Source organism: Schistocerca gregaria, chromosome 1, assembly GCF_023897955.1.
Source record: "Schistocerca gregaria isolate iqSchGreg1 chromosome 1, iqSchGreg1.2, whole genome shotgun sequence".
Classification (NCBI taxonomy): domain Eukaryota; kingdom Metazoa; phylum Arthropoda; class Insecta; order Orthoptera; family Acrididae; genus Schistocerca; species Schistocerca gregaria.
Genome location: NC_064920.1, coordinates 285702768 through 285724966, shown reverse-complemented (window position 1 = coordinate 285724966; position 22199 = coordinate 285702768). Strand labels below are relative to the sequence as shown.

The following is a 22199-nucleotide window of genomic DNA, read 5'->3' as shown; positions in this document are numbered from 1 at the left end:
GATTTGCTTCTGTCGAAGATGTGCACGCCTGCGCGCATTCGTGGTTCTGTAGGCAACCGCAAACAATTTTCCGTTAAGATATTGACCGTCTTGTCTCCAAATAGGATAAATGTATCAACAGTTTTCGCCGTAACTTACTTTTGAAATAATAAACACTTTGCTTACTTTTTTTCAATCGTCCTATTTTCATTTGACTACCCCTTACACTACGTATGCGAAAATTTTGTGAGATATGAGGTTCATGTTCCTATCGGCTTTCTTAATGCAAGGATCTCGTTTTCATTGTATTTTCTTGTGATTATTAGTAAGATTACTTAAGAAAGATGCGGCACACGTCCTCAGGTGGTTAAACTCTAATCTTGTTCCCTGTCTGACGCTTTTGAGAGATAGAATGACTCTGAACCATAGAGACGGGTAGCTATCTTCTGTGGATAGCGGCAGTGCCCCACACATACCGAATTTGGGGAAACACAGTACTTTTAATACATATTAAAGAGATGAAAAGTCTCATTATTAACATCTCAATATTTTGGGAGTAGTATTTTATAATGAAGGTTTGGTAAATTATCTCCCACAAACAGAAAATGCTACAGATACTGTGTCCCTTTTACACAGTGGATTCTCCTTGAAGCTGCTGTGGAAGCGACTAACCCAAGAGGGACTTTGTTCAAGTGTAGTCACCGTACATGGACAATTTCAGATGAGAATCTGTTGTGGAAACAAAATGGGCAGTGTCATGAATATGTGTGACGCACCACGGTTCGAATGTAGATCCCTGCCTCAGGCAGGCGGTGGAGTACCAATTGCTCCAATCGAGCATTACATAGTTGAAGCTTGGATTCAATCTCTGATACGTGATAATCGGTAACGTACTGCGTTGGGAAGGCATGAACATTGTAAAAGTAAAGAAATCACTTTTAATGGTAAATTTACAGGACAGATTAACGTCGTACTCGAAGAAGTCAGTGTAACAGGTGTCAAATTTTCAGCTGTCAGACTGTGGTATTAGCTGTTAGTACCTATGAAACAAATGTCACTAATAATTTGAATCAGTTTCAGATGATATGTGTAATAATACACCGATAACTGTGTGTCAAGACAAGGAAGAATGGAAAGCTAAGGTTTCCCAAAGTAATGGCTCTCTCTGTTCTAATACATGAAAGGGAACCTTTGGCATTAACCAAGACGATTAATGATGAATATAGTCGACTGTAATTGAATTTTCAACGAAAGTTAAAAGATCAAATCAATACTATGATTCTAGACGAACTGTATACATGCCGGCCCTGGTGGCCGACCTGTTCTAGGCGCTTCAGTCCGGATCCGCGTGACTGCTACGGTCGCAGGGTCGAATCGTGCCTCGGGAATAAATTCTAGGGGACTGATAGCCTCAGATGTTAAGTCCCATAGTGCTCAGAGCCATTTGAACCATTTGAACTTTATACATACACTGTTTAAATGAGAAAATAGAGCAATAATGAATAAAAAGAAAGAGGGAAGAGACAAGAGCTGAAGAAGCAATAATTTATAAACCAATAGAAAGGTAGGACGACAGAAGAGCGTATGGATTCAGTGAAGACGGAACCGGCTGTACATTTGAATCACACTGCAGAAAAGAGGGAGGACAGTGAGGAATATAGTTACCAAGGAAATTTGTATGCATATTGTAGAACAATTTCTTTCACAGGCGTTGATACCTTACAACACATCATTCCCGTTATAATGCGAATTACCGCTATCGAAGTACACTGGTATCCAAAATTAAAGCAACAGAAGAAAGGTTTGCAATATTGCGTTTGTGTTGCCACAAAACAGTGTAAACAGTGACATTAAAGTAAAAACAATGTAAAGAATACAGTATGCCAAAAACTGCAAAACGCATAACGGTAGACAAAGTTGTTCTTCGTTTGTTCGGACTTAACAGATTTGCACACACATTCTTAGAACTGCTTAATGTGCTCAGCATAGGGTGCGACCACAATTGGCAACAATACAGCCTGACAATGACGGAATATGATGTGGATAACGTCATTCGTCTCATGCGGGGGCAGTCACACCCATTCTTCTTGCCAAGACGCTCGCAGTCTTGGAGAGTGGTTTGGAGATGCTTACGTGAAGAAAGTCGTCTTCCTAGTAAATCCTAGACATGCTCTTAGGATTCCAATCGGGGCTCCCTACGCGTGCAATATCTTCCATTTAAGGAATGCTCCATGAGATCGAGCACTATCAGTACGGCGTATGGGTCCACAGCAACAACGGCACATGAGGTCCCAAGATCTCGTCACGATACCGGACAGCAGTTAAACCTTAGCGCTTCACCGGTACAATTTCACGAAAAGGTGTTAGAGTGGTAAAGATAATTCCTGCTCAAATCTTTAGAGGTGCTCCTCGGTATCGTCCTTTTGCCACAATTTTTTGGTCCCGCAAAGTGTTCAATTTTACCTCCAGATGCGAATCCATCAAGAATGACTCTCCAAATTAAAACGGGATTCATCTGTGAAAACAATATTGGCCCACGGTTCGACCGTCCATTTGGCATGTTGATGACTCCACTATAATACTTTCCCTTCGGTGGAAACGAATGAGAGGTAGACATACAGCATGTCCCGGAAATTAAAGGCCACTCTGCCGAAGGCTTCTGCACACCTTCAGTGGATGCTTCGAGCTCACATTCTCTTTACCTTTTAGTACTAACGCGGTAATGTCGTTCTCTTACAGCCAAATAACGGTCCTCTCTTATTAAGTCAATGTTCAGGTCTTCGGGATACAGTTACGGTCTCTATAAACGTCGCCACATCCTAGAAACAACAGAACGATTCACATTTAGCCATCGTAACAAATCAGTTTGCGAGTGTCCTGTTTTATTTCTTTCTATGGCCTTCCACCACACTCTCATAAGAATCTCATCTTCTCTCTGCCATATTGCTCAGTCTGTGACTGTGTGAACTATCCTCCACAAATTTGGAAACACCTAGTAATTATAGGCAATGGAAAGGAAATGCAGTGTTGTTTTTTCCAAATGTTTATTAAACTCAAATAATACACAGGAAGATACAACAATTATATTTTCGATTCCTCAAAATAGCCACTCTTTGCTTTCATCACTGCCTTGCGCACTCTCGGCATGGGCTGCCTCAGTTTTGCCAAGGTTTCAGTTGGAATTAATCTCCAGTCTTACTGCAAGACCTTCCACAGTTGTGAACCACTCATGATTTCCCGTTTTCGGATCCTCCTGTCCAGTTCATCCTATAGCAGCTCGATTGGGTTAGAATCAGGGGTTTTGGGGCGGCCATTCCATGTTTTTCAGTATTTTACGAACCTCTCGAGACCACATACTTCTGACACAAGCGAGACGTATGTTTCGGGTCGTTGTCTTGCTGTAAGACAAACCCTTTCCCAATCAGACATAAACCAGATGTCTTAGCATGTCGCTGGAGAATGGCATGATAATCCTTTTGCTTCATTTTTCCATCTATTTTCACCACATATCCGACTTTATTCCCTCCATAGGATCCCCATACCATCACAGAGCCTCCTCCATGATTTACAGTTGGAATTACGCACTGAGGATTCAAGTTTTCATGGGGTAAACGGCGCACAAATTGACGGCGTTTACTTCCAAATATTTCGAACTAGGATTCATCAGTGAATAAGACTCTTTCCCAATCCCTCGCTGTCCAATGTTGGTGTGTCTTAGCCAACTGAAGCCTTTTCCTCTTGTTAACAGGGCGCAACAGTGGTTTCCTTGTTGCTACATAACCTCGGAGGTTGTTGTCTGTCAGGCGTCGTCTCATTGTTGACACACTCGCTGGTGTATCCCTTGTATAATTTAGTTCAGCAGTCAATTCACGAACAGTTTTTAATTTGTTACTATTACTGGTCACTACAAAATACTTTTCCTGGCGTTCTGATAGTTTCATGGGTGCTCCTGAGCGAGGATGATCTCCATTGGAGTCTAAAAAAAAAGGCTCTGAGCACTATTGGACTCAACTGCTGTGGTCATCAGTCCCCTAGAACTTAGAACTACTTAAACCTAACTAACCTAAGGACATCACACACATCCATGCCCGAGGCAGGATTCGAACCTGCGACCGTAGCAGTCGCGCGGTTCCGAACTGCGCGCCTAGAACCGATAGACCACAGCGGCCGGCCATTGGAGTCTGTTTCTCGATGCCGGTGTATGGTTGTGACAACCTCGCTGATGGAAATCATCAGTTTCTTTGCTATTTGTCGGCCACTATTGCCTTCTTTGTGCAAAGTGATTATCCTTACCCGTGATTTATAAGGAATCTGGCACTTTGGGGCCTTTTTCAATTACTTTCGCGGTGTGTTATACTTTTATGCAAGTGAACAGAAATGTAAACATCGTACCTCTACATAGCCATGTGGCCTACATGCGCCACATGGCGTGTTTAGTAGAACTGGTTGGACAAGGAACGTCGGTTTACATAAAACGGAGCAATTCTAGTATGTTCCAGTATGTACGTATATGTAACAAAATTAAGTGTACAATACTGTACGTGTCATTAATAACCGCTATTTGAGCTTGCTATTCCGTATTCTAACCTATAACTCATATCGATCACTTCCATCTTGCTCCGTTGTAATTGGCAGCATGGTGTTTCCCAACTTATGGAGGGCGGTGTGCATAGCGAATGTGAATATGGAACGCTACCCGTCAAACACTGCATCGTTTCGTATGTGCCCTGACCCCGTTCGCACTGTTGTATGTTGACCGGAATGGGATCTTTCGTGCAGAACACGATCGCACAGACATCTGATTGACAGTTTCGGTGATACATCGTCAATTTTAAATTTTACGTGTAAATAGTGGTTTGTTCCTGTAATTTATGACACCAGTGAGTAAATTTCCTGGTCGATGTACCACCATTGAAAGTGTGTTGTTTCCTCTCTTTGGAAGTCAGTGATATTAGGTTTCCAACCTAGTCCTGTGTACTAACACAAAATTTCTTGATAAGCAACTGTAACGTTTCACTTGTCCTGTACCTTTCGTAGGTGCGAAACATCATCCAGTCAGTGATATTCGGAGTGGGACAACACAGCATACGAGGAGACTAGTTACAAACTTAGAGTCCAGTCAAAAACCATATGCGTAAACCGATGAACTGATACAGCTTCTAATTAGCGCTAGTGCAGATTCCAGATCACTGCAACATTCTTCTCGGCGGTACTCTTCCTTCTGGATAATTCCTGTTTCCCGTGATTTATAGGCAGCACTTTCCGGATGTAAAAAATTTCTACGATTCGTATATTGCAGTAAAAGACATTTCTTTCGTATCTGCACCATATTTTAGTAAATATGAAAAAATGATATCCAATAAGTGGTTGACGGGCACTGACGTTAAAAACAAAATATATGGCTTCACGCTTCGTTGACGTTATTTGCGTATTCTTCGAAGGCCAAGTCGTAGAGGGGGTAGACGTGTCGGTAGCTCATTGTCTCCTGCTGAAAAGTTCCTACGACCATCTTTCCTATGAGCCGGCGTCTCATGGGAAAGCTTAACGGGGCTGCTCCTTTCTAGCAGTTCTCCCCGTGTATTCTCAAAATCACTAAAGTGTGTATGGTTGCGTAGAAGCGTTACGAATCATCAACCTGGCTTCCAAGATGCGACATTATGGTAATTCGACTCGACGACTGTCAAACTGGCTACCAGTACTATATTTTATACACACATCAAAAAAAAAAAGTTTTGTATCACGCTTTGACAGTTCAGAGGTGTCACTAAACCCGCCCAATGATGTAAACAATCATCCACGAGCAGCGCCTGTTAGACAGAAAGTTGCGACAGCAGATCAGTCCCAGTTATCCTACCAGGAAGGATGTACACGTCTCGTCTGTAGTTCAGTCATACCTAGACGGTCAATGCCGCGGTTCGATCGCGTCCGCTTTGTTACTTTGTGCCAGGAAGGGCTTTCAACTGGGGAAATGTCCAGGAGTCTCTGAGTGAAACAAACCGATGTTGTTCAGGAGATACAGAGAGATAGGAACTGTCGATGATATGCCTCGCTCAGGCCAGGCAGTGGGTCATCGCTCGGAGGATCCCTGACAGCAAAGCCAGCATATTGAATAATGCTTTCCGTGCAGCCACAAGACGTCGTGTTACGACTGAAATTGTGCGCAATAGGCTGCATAAGGCCCAACCTCACTACCGACGTCCATGGCAAGGTCCGTTTTCGCAACCGTGCAGCACGGTACAGAAGGGCCCAACACCATTCCGAATGGATCGCTCAGGATTGGCATGACGTTCTCATCACCGATTAGTGTCGCATATGTCTTCAACCACACAATCGTCGGAAACGTGTTTAGGGGCAACTCGGCCAGGCTGAACGTCTTAGACACATTGTCCAGTGAGTGTAACAAGGTGGAGCTTCCCTACGGTTTTGGGGTGACATAACATGGGGCCGACGTACGCCGCTGGTGGTCATGGAAGGCGCCGTAACGGCTGTACGATACGTGAATGCCATCCTCCAACCGATAGTGCAACCACATTGGCGAGGCATTCATCTTCGTTGACGACAATTCGCGCTACCATGGTGCACATCTCGTGCATAACTTCCTTCAGGATAATGACATCAGTCGACTAGAGTGAGCAGCTCGTTTGTAAGACGTGAACCCTATCGAACATGGCTGGGATAGATTGAAAAGGGCTGTTTATGGACAACGTGATCCCCCAACCACTCTGAGGGATGCACGCCAAATCGCCTTTGAAGAGTGGGTCAATCTGCACCAACAGTGCCATGATGAACTTGTGGATAATATGCCACGACGAATACAGGCATGCATCAATGCAAGAGAATGTGATATCGGGTATTAGAGGTACCAGTGTGTATAGCAATCTGGACTACCACCCCTGAAGGTCTCGCTGTATGGTGGTACAAAATGCAATGTATGGTTTTCATGAGCAATGAAAGGGGCGGCAATAATTATGTTGATGTCTACTCCAATTTTCTGTACAGGTACTAGAATTCTCGGAACCGAGGTGATGCAAAACGGTTTTTGATGTGTGTAGTGTTTTGAGAGGATCCAACTGAATGTTGCCACCCTTCAACGAGAAATGGAAGGAAAACTCCCTAAGTCCCAGGAGGATACATAGAAATGGTATATCTCCACTCAGTGGTGAGAAGATCAATGTCCTTCACTCTGGAAGCACTAGACGGTAAAGACGTGGGTCACAACTACGGAGCCGTCTAGTGGAAAGGTATATGGTATCTGAACTTTGTCTCAGAACTTTGTACTGGAGTCAGTGTGCCGATCTGGTCTCAGACTTATGATATTTTTGTTCCACGTGGTACTGATTCCCATTCCAGTCTACGTTCGATTTCATTTCATTCTGATGCTCATTTCCACAAACAGTGTCAATTGTTTCCTTTTGTTATGCCTAATTCTCTAGTCTGAAGGGGCTGTTCCTGTGGCATTCAGGAACAAATTCGAATTTTGCCTCTGATGTCAACGATTCATGAGCATCTCCATTCTATTCGATTTAGATTCCCTTAATGCTGCGCCTATAGTTAAGCTCCCTGGATACTTTCTCTCTATTTCTTGTCCCGCTTCTGACTCAAATACGACATTCCAACCTTTACATGAAGCTTCATCATCGTGATGTCAGACTGCCGCTTCACTGTAGGCTGGGGTCGTGCCCGACGGAAAAGGGTTTCATAGTGCTTCACTCGTAAAAATAAATAAATAAAGATAATGTAAGAAAATTAAATAATTTATCCGCCGACCGCTATAAATCAAACACCAGCCTCTTGTCTCCCGGTTGCCCAGATGCATCGGAAACAGCAGCCGATCACATATAGCTACATCTCATCACCCGTCTTCACCATCTATATCCGATCCAAAATGTGGGTCGGAACAGGGCACCCAGCTAACTCAACGTAGTGGCTATAGCGTGGTAAAAAACTAGTCATTATGCCGTGGGACCCAGTTAAATCATCCTGAGACTGAACACATTTTATACATTATATATTCATCTCTACATCTTAATAAAGGGATGTTTCGAAATACTATTTTTGTATACCTCTCAGTTGTATCAATATACTGTCCACAAGCAGGGCTAAGGGTTTTATCTTAAGAAGTGGGCTTGATTAATGACAATCATGCGTGGCGCTCATATACTTAAGATAAACAATTGTTACCTGTATGTCAGAAAACACATTTTTTACGGCCATACTGGGACATGATACAACAGCAGCATGAATGTTACAACATAATATAGCATACATTGTAGAGAGAAGCTGACCGTATTCTTTCTCTTACATCATGTACGTATAAGATGCGTTCTAACTTCTAGAGTAATCTTCAGCAGTATTTGTTATCATTTAGCGCTATAAAGATTACAAATGTGAGACGAATCTGTCTTCATAGAATTTTAGGACAGAATGCGACCATCATTGCCAGAAAGGCTTGATTCAAAACTGTTTAATTTCCTTGATTGGATACACGTTTGCAGCACTTCTGTTCTATGTAAGTTCCACTAACGTGGAATGCGGGAAGCGAACGTCTGCCGGCGTCCCGACCAGCGACCACTAGAGTTCCTGGCGATCTTCTCGAACACAAAGAAAATTCTCCGAGCCACGTGGCTGCGTTGATGTTTTCTCTAAAGCTAGGATGTGAGACCTGTCTGATTGGATTGTTATTGGCATTGCTTAGGCGATAGCATCACAGTGTAACAAAAATTCTGAAAAACTAGATGTGGTTTTCTGTGATATTTATTGCATGTTCATTCACCGAGCAGAATAAAAAGAAATATGAGCTCCTTCTCCAAGCCTCGAAGAGGCAAGAGATGTAGAGCATTTGGTTAATTTACAAGTGCCACACGCTCTGCAGATCTGAATACCTTAAATTTACTGTTACTTGTATTCGTCGGTCATACACAGTGTTCTGTTTATAGGCAAAATTATTGCCCAAAACGTCGTTATTCTTAGGAAATACACGGAAAGAGTCATTATCTTAAATTACAGTATTACAAGTATTTACTTTATTCTCACCCCTGGTCTTAGGTTCTTCTTTCATACCATTCCTAATTTTTCACCTCTATTGTGCTGAATACAATAACTTATTTTTAGTGTTTTTGCTTGACGATCTTGCCTCTGCCTGCCGTACTATACCTTTCCATAATCTACTTTATCTTTTTTATAAATTACTTCATGGTTAGTAGCAGGAGAGATGAATACTAAGAAGTGTTGTGTTAGTTAGGCAAAACTTTAACGGATGAATGCTTTACGTTGGCATAGAGAGCAGATCATCATATCTATTTATGACTGATTCATGCAATAATTTTCCTCATAGATTACCACCTAAACGCGGTGAAGAAGTTTGTGTGTCTCAATTACCCACGAAGTTATACTGTTGGGAGCGATCCTCCTGGTAGCTCCTGGTAAGGTCAGCCTTGCCAGACACGTAAACAAGTGTGAGATCGAAGACTCGTCCCCTCGACGGTCCTCTTCTCTTGCGAGTTTACGGACGGAAAGTGTGACAATAGTTCCCCCTTTTTATTTTTTTGGCATACGCTTGCATTGACGGCGATATTGGGTCAGAGGGCGTCTTTCAGTTTCATTCTCTAGTGAAGAGGGTGTCAATGGCACAGATGTCACAAGGTGATATTGCATATCATCCCAACCGAAGACATCTTTTCAGTGCAGGTGGATCTCAGAACCTGGGAACGGCGGTATGCCTAGGAACGTAAGAGGACTGGAAGAGAAACAGAGCTAGGTCACAAACGCAACACACTGATATAGCTGTTATAACAGAAACAAAATATAATATTAAAACGCACAATAGATTTTGCTTACTGTACAGTGATACACAGCAGACTAACTCAAATCACACATGCAAGTTTTAAGGTGATAATCTTTATGATTAAAGAAATGAAAAAGAAAAATTATAGAGTATTGCTTCGTTAATGAAAGAATTGTATAGCATCCACGCCCCTATTTTATAGTCGATAGAAACAGTTTTAAGTTTTCTTCTAAAGTATGTGATGTTGTGAGAGACAAGTATGTTGTCGGAGAAACGGTTGGGTTTAGCTAGTGCAGAGATGGTGTAACAGTATCTTCACAAGCCACAGATAAGAGACTTAAAACAATGACATATTTTAATTAGAAGAACAATTATTATTATTACTCAGTTTTTGTTGCATTCCTTCTCGTTCTAGTAGCCATGATGCTAGCAAGATGCACTTTATTCTGGCTCCGATGAAAAGGTCTGGTATTATTACTATTATGTAAACTACCTATTGTAAGTTATTGGAGAAAAGTAGAGAATAATGTTATTCAAGTTTATCTCACATTTTCTGTAAGAATATTATTAAACTTTATCCTCTGCATTCTATATTTGATTCGCTGCGGGCGAGGAGTAACGCCGCCATTAGCGGTAACATATTTATGTAACTTTATGGGAAAAATTATTTAATGCTGATTAATGTTTTTTTTAATCAGATTCAGTCAGTTATTTTCATGTAATCGGAATAGATCGATTATGTGATACACCGATGTTCATTTACCCGCCACCATTTAATGAAAGCTTTACGAGGCGAGTTTAAATTGTCGACTAATTCAGACATATATGTTTGCCATTGTAAAAAGAATCCACGAAGAGGGAACGAGTGTATATCAATATCTATGTCATGACAAACTGTTTTAACTTCTGCCATTCTTTGGTTGTTTCGGAACATAAAATTTCCCCAGCTAAAGCTCCAAAATCTTTACTGTAAAATTCGCAGATTCGAGTGTAGTGTGTCTCCGTATTATAAAACTGAAGTGATATTCAAGAGTGAACAAAGTTTGTATGAACAACAACTATCGGCAGCTGAAGGTTTCAATTAAATATCCTTTATTCCAGAGAAGCTGCACTGTCATCAATGGTATCTGTTCTTTCGAAAACAATTACTACCTTCATACATATTTTAGAGATTGGTCAGTGTATAACTGTCCAACTTCATGGCCTTACGTTAATTGTCCTATATGCGCCTTCTGAGACGAATGAAATATGTAACTTTTATCGGAATGGGATAGTTGAACTGTTAAAGAAAATTGGGGCCGCCGCCAAGTTTGCCGGACATTGTAACTGTTTGTTGCGTTTTGAGGACCAGACACCCAATTTTAAAACTTGTCAAGAGCTACAAATATTGGTGACTAAATTAGAACTGCAAGACACCTGGACTTATTTGAATCCCCACCATACCTGCTATACTTATGTCAGTAGGACTTCAGCATGTAGATTAGACATAATTTGTGTTACTAAATAATACATGAGCGATATTGATGATTTTTAGTTATAGCCAATCAACTTCTCTGTCCTTTAAGCATACCATATTTCATTCAGGTATAGCCGACAAAAAATTTTTCGGGGCCGTGGGGTAGGGCAACTTAACGGCTCACAATTGCAGGATGTAGAACTTAAGCAACAGATTAGACAGACTTGGCGCAAATGCTTACGCTCCCAAATAAGGGTATCAGGAGCAATCATGTGGTGCACTGAATTTGCACAATCCTTACTTCCTAAATGCATTATACAGTATGCGAAAAATCGAGCAGCAAGAGAATTCGCCATTTAAGACCACTCATCTTATTGAACGCTGACTTTAAAATTCTCACTCGTATTCTGAATAGAAGGATGGAGCCACTCCTGCAAATGTCGTAAGTCCTCACCAAACGAGTGTAATAATGGGAAGATCAATGCTAGATACCTTATGTGAGTATAGGAACGTCGTAAGTGACAATAGTCTCTCTTTACTGTTTTTAAATTTCACTTAGATATTCAGCACCACGCCGAAAATAGGTTTCAACGACCACTTCACAACTGTCATTCGTAAACGTATCAGTCGTATTGTTTCAAGGATTAAGATCAATGGTCAACTGACTGAAAGATTCCCAGTGCAACAATCATAACGTGGAGCATGTCTACTGCCTATGACATTATATGCGATCGTGATGGACACTTTGCCTTCGACAGTGCACCAGAAATTGAGAGAACTGAATATCTTCAACACTAAGACAGTCTGTTACAATGATTGCGATGACATAAGCGTTACAGTAAGTTCGAACTGTGAGGTCGATGAAGTGCGACGTTTGGTACAGCAGTATTCACCATCCACTGGCGCAAAAATGGATCTACAAAAATACAAAACAATGCATCTCAGTTCTACCAATAGTGCAACTGGTGTGCATGGGTGAGACGTAACTGAAGAGAGGCTCCTACTCGGATTGTGGTTAAGGGCGCATCCCAAGTTCATGGCTACAGACAATTGGGAGCAGGAACTTAGTGTCATCAGGTCCTTGCTAAAGGACAATACCATGCGATCCTTAGACCGACAGCAGATAGTTCAGTTCATAAATACATACATACTCAGCAAAATACATCTTCTCGTAGCAGTCATACTTTCGAGGTACAATGTGGGTCTTGGAATTAGACGTTCAATCCAGATGTGACACATCGTTCCTAACTGGTGCTTTTAAACTAATACATGCCACTAAGACAAACATTACGAAACTTCTTTTCCTCTCGTTAGATTCTAGGGGCAGGAACGCTCCCATTAATGTTCCACATATAGATGTCCGCCTAGAGTACGTCCGAAAGTACTATGTTCTATATAAGACTTCCACCAACACAAAGCAACGCTAGAATTGTCTGTGATTATATTACCAGAAATCGTCTTCACAATCCAATTTAGGTAAAATACCCTGCTAAAATCTATATAAAAATTTGGAAAAATATCAAAACTAAAATTCTACCAGCTGGTGTCAGTGCCGTGTGGTATGACGCAGTAAGCGAAACCGCACCCACAGCGGAACGATTACGGAAAATCAAACTGAAACCATCTCCATACTGCGGAAAATGTCATCTTGTAGAAACTGTAGCGCACATGTTCTTCCGTGAAAATAATATCAGAATTTGGAACTGGACTAGGAAGAACTTAGCACTTATCAACAATACCACCGGAAGTCCTACACCAATAACTGAAGCTTTACAACCCGACTGGAAAAGTAATCCATCCGCAAAGAATAACAGTTATTTACGGCTTCTAGTGCAGTTTGTACTATACATGTGTTAAAAAATAAGATTTCGAACTTATAAGAGTTCGTTTTATGTTGTAGAAGAATATTTTAAGTTGAAGATAAAAAAAACAGGTATAAGGGTATGGTTTCAAAGCTTTTTACCTTCTGCTTTCTGTGAGCTACAAAGAGGACAACAATTTTCTTGTTTAGAAGAAGAACACTAATTCTCTCTCTTCTATTATTCCTGGAATCTCTCCTATGGCCGGCCTCGGTGGGCGTGCGGTTCTAGGCGCTTGAGTCCGGAAGCGCGAGGCTGCTACGGTCGCAGGGTCGAATCGTGCCTCGGGCATAGATGTGTGTGATGTCCTTAGGTTAGTTAGGTTTAAGTAGTTCTAAATTGTAGGGGACTGATAGCCTCAGATGTTAAGTCCCATGGTGCTCAGAGCCATTTTCTTCTTTCCTATATTGGTTCTAAAATGAGTACAGTTCTAATTTCGCAAAATCCCTCCAGGACCGAAATTTATTTAATTTTTTGAAAAAATATGGCTTCCTTACATCCAGAGCACAATAACATCAATTATGGAAATGTTATCGATTTTTCTGTCAGCTTTTTCCCAGTTACAAGCTATATCCTACAAGGAACTCATGCCATTGGAAGTGGCAATTTAATTAGTACTTCAGTTTTTTCTGCAACTTAAGACATACATGGGAACAACAGAGCAACTCGGTGTCAGGTGTGAGGGAGGCGATGTGGCCGGGCCTCGGAATCTTTCGATCCATGCTCTCTTTGCGTCCGCCTGCCTGGTGCTGAAATTCTTCCCAAAGACAATAGAAACAGATAAAAGGTATGTTACAAAAACATGAATGGGTGACAGGTATCGGGGTGGCAACGTGCCCAGGCCTCAAAATTCTTGACCCCTGCCCTCTTTGACGCCACATGCCTGGAACTCAGTCGCTTAAAAAAATAAATGGCGCAGTAGTTATATAAAAAAGACATGGCGCAATGGTTACAGCACTATTAAAAAGCGGCATTGTGAATGAGTGGTCAAAATGCGATCAGAGCATCTGAAAAAAGCAGTGCAGCGGTTAATGCAAGAGAGAGCTGTTGTGTAATTGATAGCGTTGCGAGATCTGGAGTAAGACGTAGCACATTCGCAACCACCTCCTTCCAATTTGTTTCACCTTCTCTTTTGTAAAAGATTCTGGGTCCTTCTTACTCATTTGATAGAGGTATTATCTCAGAACTCGATGTTATTTATTATAAATTATTGTTGCAAAGGTCATTGACTGGAATGTTCTCTCTGTGGGCAGAAATCCTGATGTGACATCCAGTCTGTCAGAAAGTAAACACAATGAAAGTTTCTGGTACTATGAAACTTTCTGTGAAGTATCTGTAACTACCTCTGTGTTTATGCAGTGGCTCATGTTTGTATCTTGCCGGAAAATATCTATTTCGAAAATTTTGAGTAATTTGAAGAAATATTATCTTCAATTTTAAAAAAATATAAGGGAAAGGATGATGGCTGCACCTGGCTAGTAGACAGCGGCTTAGAATCACGATGCAGAACACGTTTTCGCTAGTAGCAGCTGGTTTCGCTCGAAGTCCCGCTGCAACTGACAGCTGTAATCCCCCTTCAATTTACATACAGGCAAAACTGTTCTGTGACAAACTGCAAACTGTGCGAAATACAAAAGAAATACATAACAGTTCCTCATTTGTAGAGACTGAAATGACATAGGAGATAAAGTACCTATCTCAGGAGTTGTGAGTACATTTTCAGAACGACACATCAACAAAACTGAAGAACTTAGCAGCCTGCAACCTTCAGTCAGCTTCAGATCACTAACATATTGTTTTATGATAAAAGGGAACCTAAGATTACATGGAGTGTTAGGCGTCGTACCCGCCAACTACAGGATACGTAATGTGTTTCAAGATGAACACATACGACGAGACGAGGAAGTGAGATCTGTTCTGATGACTGTTCAGTCATTGGAACAGTTACAATGATAGGTAATTAAAAAAAAATTATCCCAAGAAAAAAACAATGCTTGAATACAGCTCTGAGATATACATTATGGAACAAGGAAGTATTAGATACTTTCATCAACGTCGGATACAAAAATATTTTCTAAACACTCAAACGACTTAGAACATAACTGTAGAACGTAAAACTAACAAACAATGCGTAGAAGAAATTGGATATAGACAGTCACAACGTCAATAAATGAAATAGACAGAAACCGGTAACCTTGTATAAAAAATAGGAAAACAGTTTATTGCTGTTGTGACTGTTTATAATCGGTTTGACATAATAAACCGCTGTACTCCAGAGAGACATGTTCTCAAAAATTTAAGCGTAGAGGAGCTGCATATTAGTCACTGGGAATAATGCCGTCAAGGAGAAACAAAGTTTTACGGAAAACTGCTGCAGAATAAAACACAATAAAATGAGGAGGAGTAAAAGAAAATACGGAGCCATACCAAACAAATAACTAAGGAAGCTAAAATGAGGAGGAGTAAAAGAAAATACGGAGCCATACCAAACAAATAACTAAGGAAGCAAACTAAGAATCATAGGTGCATCTTGCAACTACAGTGAGGTGACAAATGCCACGGGATATTGATACGCACGTACACAGACTGCGGTAGAAACGCATAGACAAGTTATAACAGGGCTGTGTATTGGCGGAGTGGTCACTTGTACGCAGTTGGTTCGTATGAAAGTGTTTTCACCTTCATTATGGCTGCGAGAGGGGAATTAACATACTTTGAATGTGGAATTATAGTCAAAGCTAGATACAAGGGACACTCCATTTCGAAAAACATTAAGGGATTCATTGTTTCGAGATCACCGCTGTGAAGGCGATGCCGAGAATACCAAATTTTAGGCATTACCTCTCACCACGGACAAAGCAATGGCTGATGGTATTCACTTAGCGACTGACAGCAGCGGTGATCGCATAGTGTTGTCAGTGCTAACAATGGGTGTGATAACTCCATAAATTAATGTGCGAAGTATGAAGAACGTATCCGCTAGGACACTGCGAAAAAATTTGGCGTTAATGAGCTACGACAGCAGACGACTGACGGTTGTCCCTTCGCTAACACCAAGACATCGAATGCAGCCCCTTTCCTGGAATCGTGACCATATGGATTGGACCATAGAAGGTTGGAGAATCGTGGCTTAGTTCCGATCTCAGTGGGTAATATTTGATGGTAGAGGTCGAGGTGGCACAGACTCCACGAAGTCATGGACACAAATTGTCAAAAAGACATTGTGCAAGCTGGTGGTGGCCTCCATAATGGCGTGGGCTTGGTTAATATGGAAGATCGAAATGCTCAGTTCTAAATGAAGCGATTGTTAACTAGAAACTGCTGTGCTCGGCTACTCGGAGACCATTTGCAGCCGTTCATAGACTAAATATGTTTCATACTCCTGTGAGGACTATGTGACTTAGCATCGGATGCCATCAGTCACCTAGAACATAGAACTACTTAAACCTAACAAATCTAAGGACATCACACACAGCCATGCCCGATGCTGGAATCGAACCTGCTACCGGGGCGGTCGCACGGTTCTTGAATGAAGTGCCTAGAACCGCTCGGGCACTCCGGCCGGCATAGACTGCAAGTTAACCAAACAATGATGGAATTTTTATCCATTGCAGTGTCCCATGTAACTGGATCACAACTGTTTCCATTTGATTTGCAGAACATTCTACATAATTCGAGCACAGGATTTGGCAACCAGATCGCCCGACATGGGACATAATCGAGAGGTCAGTTAGTGCAAAAAAAATCAACCACCGGGAAAACTTTAGCTGTCAGGGACCGCTAAAGAAGTGGCATGAATCAATGGGTTTGCAAGGAACTTAAAACGTTTTGTGGAAGCCAGGCCACGCCACGCCGTCTTGCTGCACTATTCCCGGTAAGAGGAGGTCTGTCATGATATTAGACAGTATCACATGACTTTTTCGGTCGCAGTGTGTAGAAGAAGCTGTGCGTGGCCGGAAAACTTGTGCCCATACACTGAGAAAAACTTAAACAGAGCAGAGAAGGGTACTGGAGTTCTATATGCAATTAGAGAAGTTTTATGGAAAGAATTTTGCACACAATTGTGGCAAATAGAGGATGCAGAATCTCAGTTATATAATAGTTGTGCGGATTTCTGCGAGTAATTTTAAAAGTATGAAAAACAGGGAAGAATGTGGACCAGGCGACATTAATACGTAACATTCAAAATATGCCAGCCACTTATGTGATTTTGGATTGTTAAAATTATTTAATAAAATTGGCAATAGTATAAAATACGGAACTGCTGTTGAGCCCTTATTCGAGCTGTCTGCAGGGATTCCAGCTGACTCATCCACGCAGACAGGTGCTCTGTTGACAAACCGATTATTGCTCGGTAACGACGTACATTGCAGCACTTCTATCTTCTGTCACTTGCTACATTGTCCAAAAAGAACATTACTAAAATAACGCTTACTTGATGTAATTTTGTACATTCCTGAGGCTGGTGAACATAATCCATTTATTCATTAAATTAACGGAAAATCTACAAACAGATATTATTGTTTTATATTTACAAAATATAATCCACTTTAATTCTGAAAGCTCCTGGCAGATTAAAACTGTATGCTGGACAGAGACTCGAACTCAGGACGTTTGTCGGGGAGTCTCGGCACGGACCAGAGTTCAAATCTGCCAGGAAATTTCTTATCAGCGCACACTCCGCTGCAGAGTGAAAATTCCATTCTGGCACTTTAATTCCATTTTATCCCAACTTGCTTAGCAACAGCTCGTGCAGCCAAGTTGCTCACAAGAATAATATACATAAAAATGGAAAAGAAAATCGAGGATGTTTCAGATGACGACCAGTTTGGCTTTAGGAAAGGTAAAGGCACCCGAGAGACCATTGCGGCGTTGCGGTTGATAAAGGAAGCAAGACTAAAGAAAAATGAAGACCCAGCCGTAGGATTTCTTCAACTACAAAAGCCGTTCGACAGTGTAAAATGGTGCCAGTTGTTCGAAATTCTGGCAAATATAGGGGTACGCTATAGGGAGAGACGTGTAGTATACAATATGTACTAAAACAAAGAGGTAATAATAAGAGTGGACGACCAAGAACAAAATGCTGGGACTAAAAAGGGTGTAAGACAGGGATGTGGTCTTCCACCCATACCGTTTAATCTATACATCGCAGAAGCAATGATGGAAATAAAAGAAAGGTTCAGGAGCGGAATCAACATTCAAAGTGAAAGGGTATCAATGATAGGAATCGCAGATGAGATTGCTATCCAGAGTGAAGGTGAAGAAGAACTGCATGATCTGCTGGATGGAAAGAACAGTCTAATGAGTACAGAATATGAATTGAAAGTAAATCGAAGAAAGTAATGAGATGTAGCAGAAATGAGAACAGCGAGAAACTTAACATCTGGATTGATGGTCACAAAGTAGATGGATTGATGGTCACAAAGTAGATGAAGTTAAGGAATTCTGTAATCTAGATAGCAAAATAATCCATGTCGGACGGAGCAAATAGGGCAACAACAGCAGACTATCACTGGCAAAGGGGGCATTCCCTGAAAAGAGAGTTCTACTAGTACCAAACATAGGCCTTAATTTGAGGGAGAAATAGATGAGACTATACGTTTGGAGCACAGAATTGTAAGATAGTGAAACAGGGATTGTGGGAAAGCCGGAACAAAAGGTAACCGAAGATATGGTGCTCCAGACGAATTTTGAAAATTTGACGGACTAATAAGGTATGGAATGGGGAGGTTCCGCACGGAATCTGAGAGGAAAGGAATATGTGGAGAAGGAGAAGAGGCATGCCAATAGGACATGTGTTAAGATATGAGGAACTACTGTTGGGAGTCGCAGAGGGCAAAAGCTGTAAAGGAAGTCAGAGATTGGAACACGCAAATCAGATATTTGAGAATGTAGGTTGCAAGTGTTATTCTGAGAGGAAGAGTATGGCAAAGGAGAGAAATTCGTGGCGGGCCGCATGAAACCAGTCAGAGGACTAAATAAAAAACTAAATAAAAAAGACCGAGACACTAAACTTAAATTCATCACTGTAATTTGCTCAAGATGTTCCTGTTATTCTGACGAACTCTTTGTCTACTTTTGGGTACATTATCTTGTCTCGACGACCATCAATCTGACCAGATTTTAAAAGTGGTAGGGTTGTTGTTGTTGTAGTCTTTAGTCCAGAGACTGGTTTGATGCAGCTCTCCATGCTACTCTATCCTGGGCAAGCTTATTCATCTCCCAGGATCTACCGCAACCTATATCCTTCTGAATCTGCTTATTGTATTCATCTCTTGGTCTACCTCTACGATTTTTACCCTCCATGGTGCCCTCCAATACTAAATTGGTGATCCTTTGATGTCTCAGAACATATCGTACCAACCGATCCCTTCTTCTATTCAAGTTGTGCCACAAACTCCTCTTCTCCCCAATTCTATCCAACACCTCCTCATTATTTATGTGATCTACCCATCTAATCTTCAGCAATCAGTGGTAGGGTATACTTCCAATTTAGATTTCCCCACAATACATGTTTATTCGACACCAAGTCTTTGTATTGAGCATCAGGCGTTGATCACAATGAAAGGAAATTCTGGTGTGGATAACCCTAATTCCATCCAGACTTAATATTGTCATTATAAATGTTACCAGTTCCGTAAACCTGCTATTATATTTCTAGAAATCTGCTATGCAAACAATTTTGTATTGGGGTGGATGAACGTAGAAACGAAATGTTGTGCTAAGATACAGCCTCCTCTTCTGTATCCATTCGGAGGCAAGCCCACTTTGTGTTTGTGTATGTGTGTGTGTGTGTGTGTGTGTGTGTGTGTGTGTGTGTGAGTTTGTGAGTACTGTGAATGCTATGAACTGAGAGCGAGCCTGACCGTCATGGGGAAAGTGGAGGAGGCGCCGTAGATGACGGTGGTCTGTGCCGCGCTGTCCACCAGCGTGGCGGGACGGCGAGCCTCCTGCAGCAGCAGCCCGTACTGCTGCAGCGCCTTCAGGTCCGCCACCGGCAGCACAGCCTCTGCAACACACGGACGACAAACGGAACATGCTACATCAGAAATGCCCACACTGTCTATAGTGTTCCAAATCTTAGGTTACAACACGTTTTTGGGACAGGAGCTGACAGAATGGAATTAGTAGTGTGATGTTCACGCTGTAGTCTACGGATTGAGACTCATTCGGAGAAAGGAGAAGTAACGAGGAGTAGCAGAAATAACAATAAGGATAACCTTCAAAGTTGGGATCAACGAAATGAACGAATACTGCTACTTCGAAAACAAAATAATACAGATCATTCTGACATAAACGGTAGACTACAAAAGGCAAAGTAGGCATTCGTTGACAAACCAAGTCTACTAGTACCAAACACTGTCCTCACCTTAAGGAAGAAATTTCTGAGAAATTTGCGTTTGGAGGATAGCATTGTACAGAATCAAAGCGGGAAAAGAGGATGTTAAAAATTAGGCTCTTAGGGAGACGATTAAAAAAATTCCAGCGGCAGACACTTCTTTCTCAGTTTATCAATGAGGCTCTTCGTTGTGTCCTGTTTTGAGCTTCCTCCTTCATCTGTCTGTATTTTCTTTCTCTTCTAATGTCATATATCATTCCCACATTGTTGCGGCCTCTTGCTATCGCTCCTTCCTCTTTGCCCATTGTAATTCTTTGTTGCAGACAATTCTTGCACCATGCACTGGCCGAGAGTCTTTCTTCTTTGCTACCATTTCCTATAATATTGTTTCCTTTCCTATTTTCTACACACTTACACATTTTTCGGTCCGTCTGATCAGTTGATCAGGAGCATTTTCCTCCTAAGCCTAATACCAAAGCTTTAAAGAAATATTTTTCTTCTTTCTTTTCGCCTGTCCATAAATCACTGTTGTATAACACTACAATCCAGACACAACATTTGGCTAATACTCTCCTTAGCGTCATTGGAATTATTCTGAATGTTAAGTTACTACAAAAGTTATTCTGCATCACAGAGAAATTAACTTTTGAAATTGCCAGAGTGTAATGAAATAATAAATTCTATATTAGTTTCAGGCACTTAACTGTCTCTCTTCGAAAGCCTGTACAGAAAAATACACCACACATAAGTAGAAGTCAAAAAAGTAAATTACAATTAAGGAGGAAATCTGAAGCTAAGATTTCTTGCATGTATACTTATGCCTATCGCATAATTTGCATCAATAATTAACTGTCTACAGCAAACTGCCATGCTCCTAAAATAGTAGCAATAAGAGATGTTAGATGTAGTTCACACTATCCACATAAAACTCGTACACAGAAGTGAAACAGGCGCAGACATCACGCCAGAACAGGAGACAATCACCCAATAACGTGGATATATTGAAGCTGGTCTCAGTGTACTAGTTTTATGCAGACACTGTGAACCACATGTAGGTATCTAAGATCTCTTAATGTATTAATGGGTTTAGTATTATATTACTCATGACTCTTGCATATTTTTAGGACCGTGGCATTTTGCTGTATGCACTTCATTATGGACACTTGCAAATAATGCGATAGGCATATGCATATACCATTCTTTATCTTCAAGTTTTTGACATTTTTAAAACTTTTTGTCTATAATTTTAATACTGTTGTCTGACTTCCACCTAATGGCGGTGAAATTTCCTCTACAGCCTTCTGAGAAAAGCGCTAACTGCCAGAAACTGGTAAAGAAATTAAATTTCTTTGATACAATTGGTTGCTTATTATTTCATTATACACGACAATAGTTGGCAAAGATGGATAAAACATTATAATTACAAGAGTTCACATTTGAAAAGGAATTGGGGAATGTATTGCTTTCAGAAAGATGTAGTGGAATGCTTACGACGTCGAAAATTAGGGAATTAGTGTCACCGACAGTCGTTCATCCCAGGCACTATTAACGATCGGAAAAGGCAAAGGCATTAGTTGGTGGGAGTGGAGAAGCTTTGAATCAGTGTGGTTCAAGGAGTACCCTTCACCACAAGCTGTTAGTTGGTTTACAAAATTGTTGGAGAAGTGAAGTCCTGTAGTATCAAATATGGTCTCAATTTGAGGAAGAAATTTCTGAGAATGTATGTGTGGAGCACAGTCGGTCCATGGTAGTGAAACATGGAATTGGGAAAACTGAGACAGA

At 41.2% G+C, this 22199-nt stretch overlaps 1 protein-coding gene across 1 annotated transcript in view; it reads right to left on the bottom strand.

The window, feature by feature from the left end:
• The window catches only part of LOC126342753 (neural cell adhesion molecule 1-like), a 207019-nt gene that overhangs the window by 42748 nt on the left and 142072 nt on the right, over positions 1-22199 (bottom strand). Inside the window, exon 10 of the mRNA XM_050001886.1 lies at positions 19945-20087. Coding sequence (XP_049857843.1) covers positions 19945-20087 — 143 coding nt within the window. The remainder of the gene's footprint in view (positions 1-19944; positions 20088-22199) is intronic.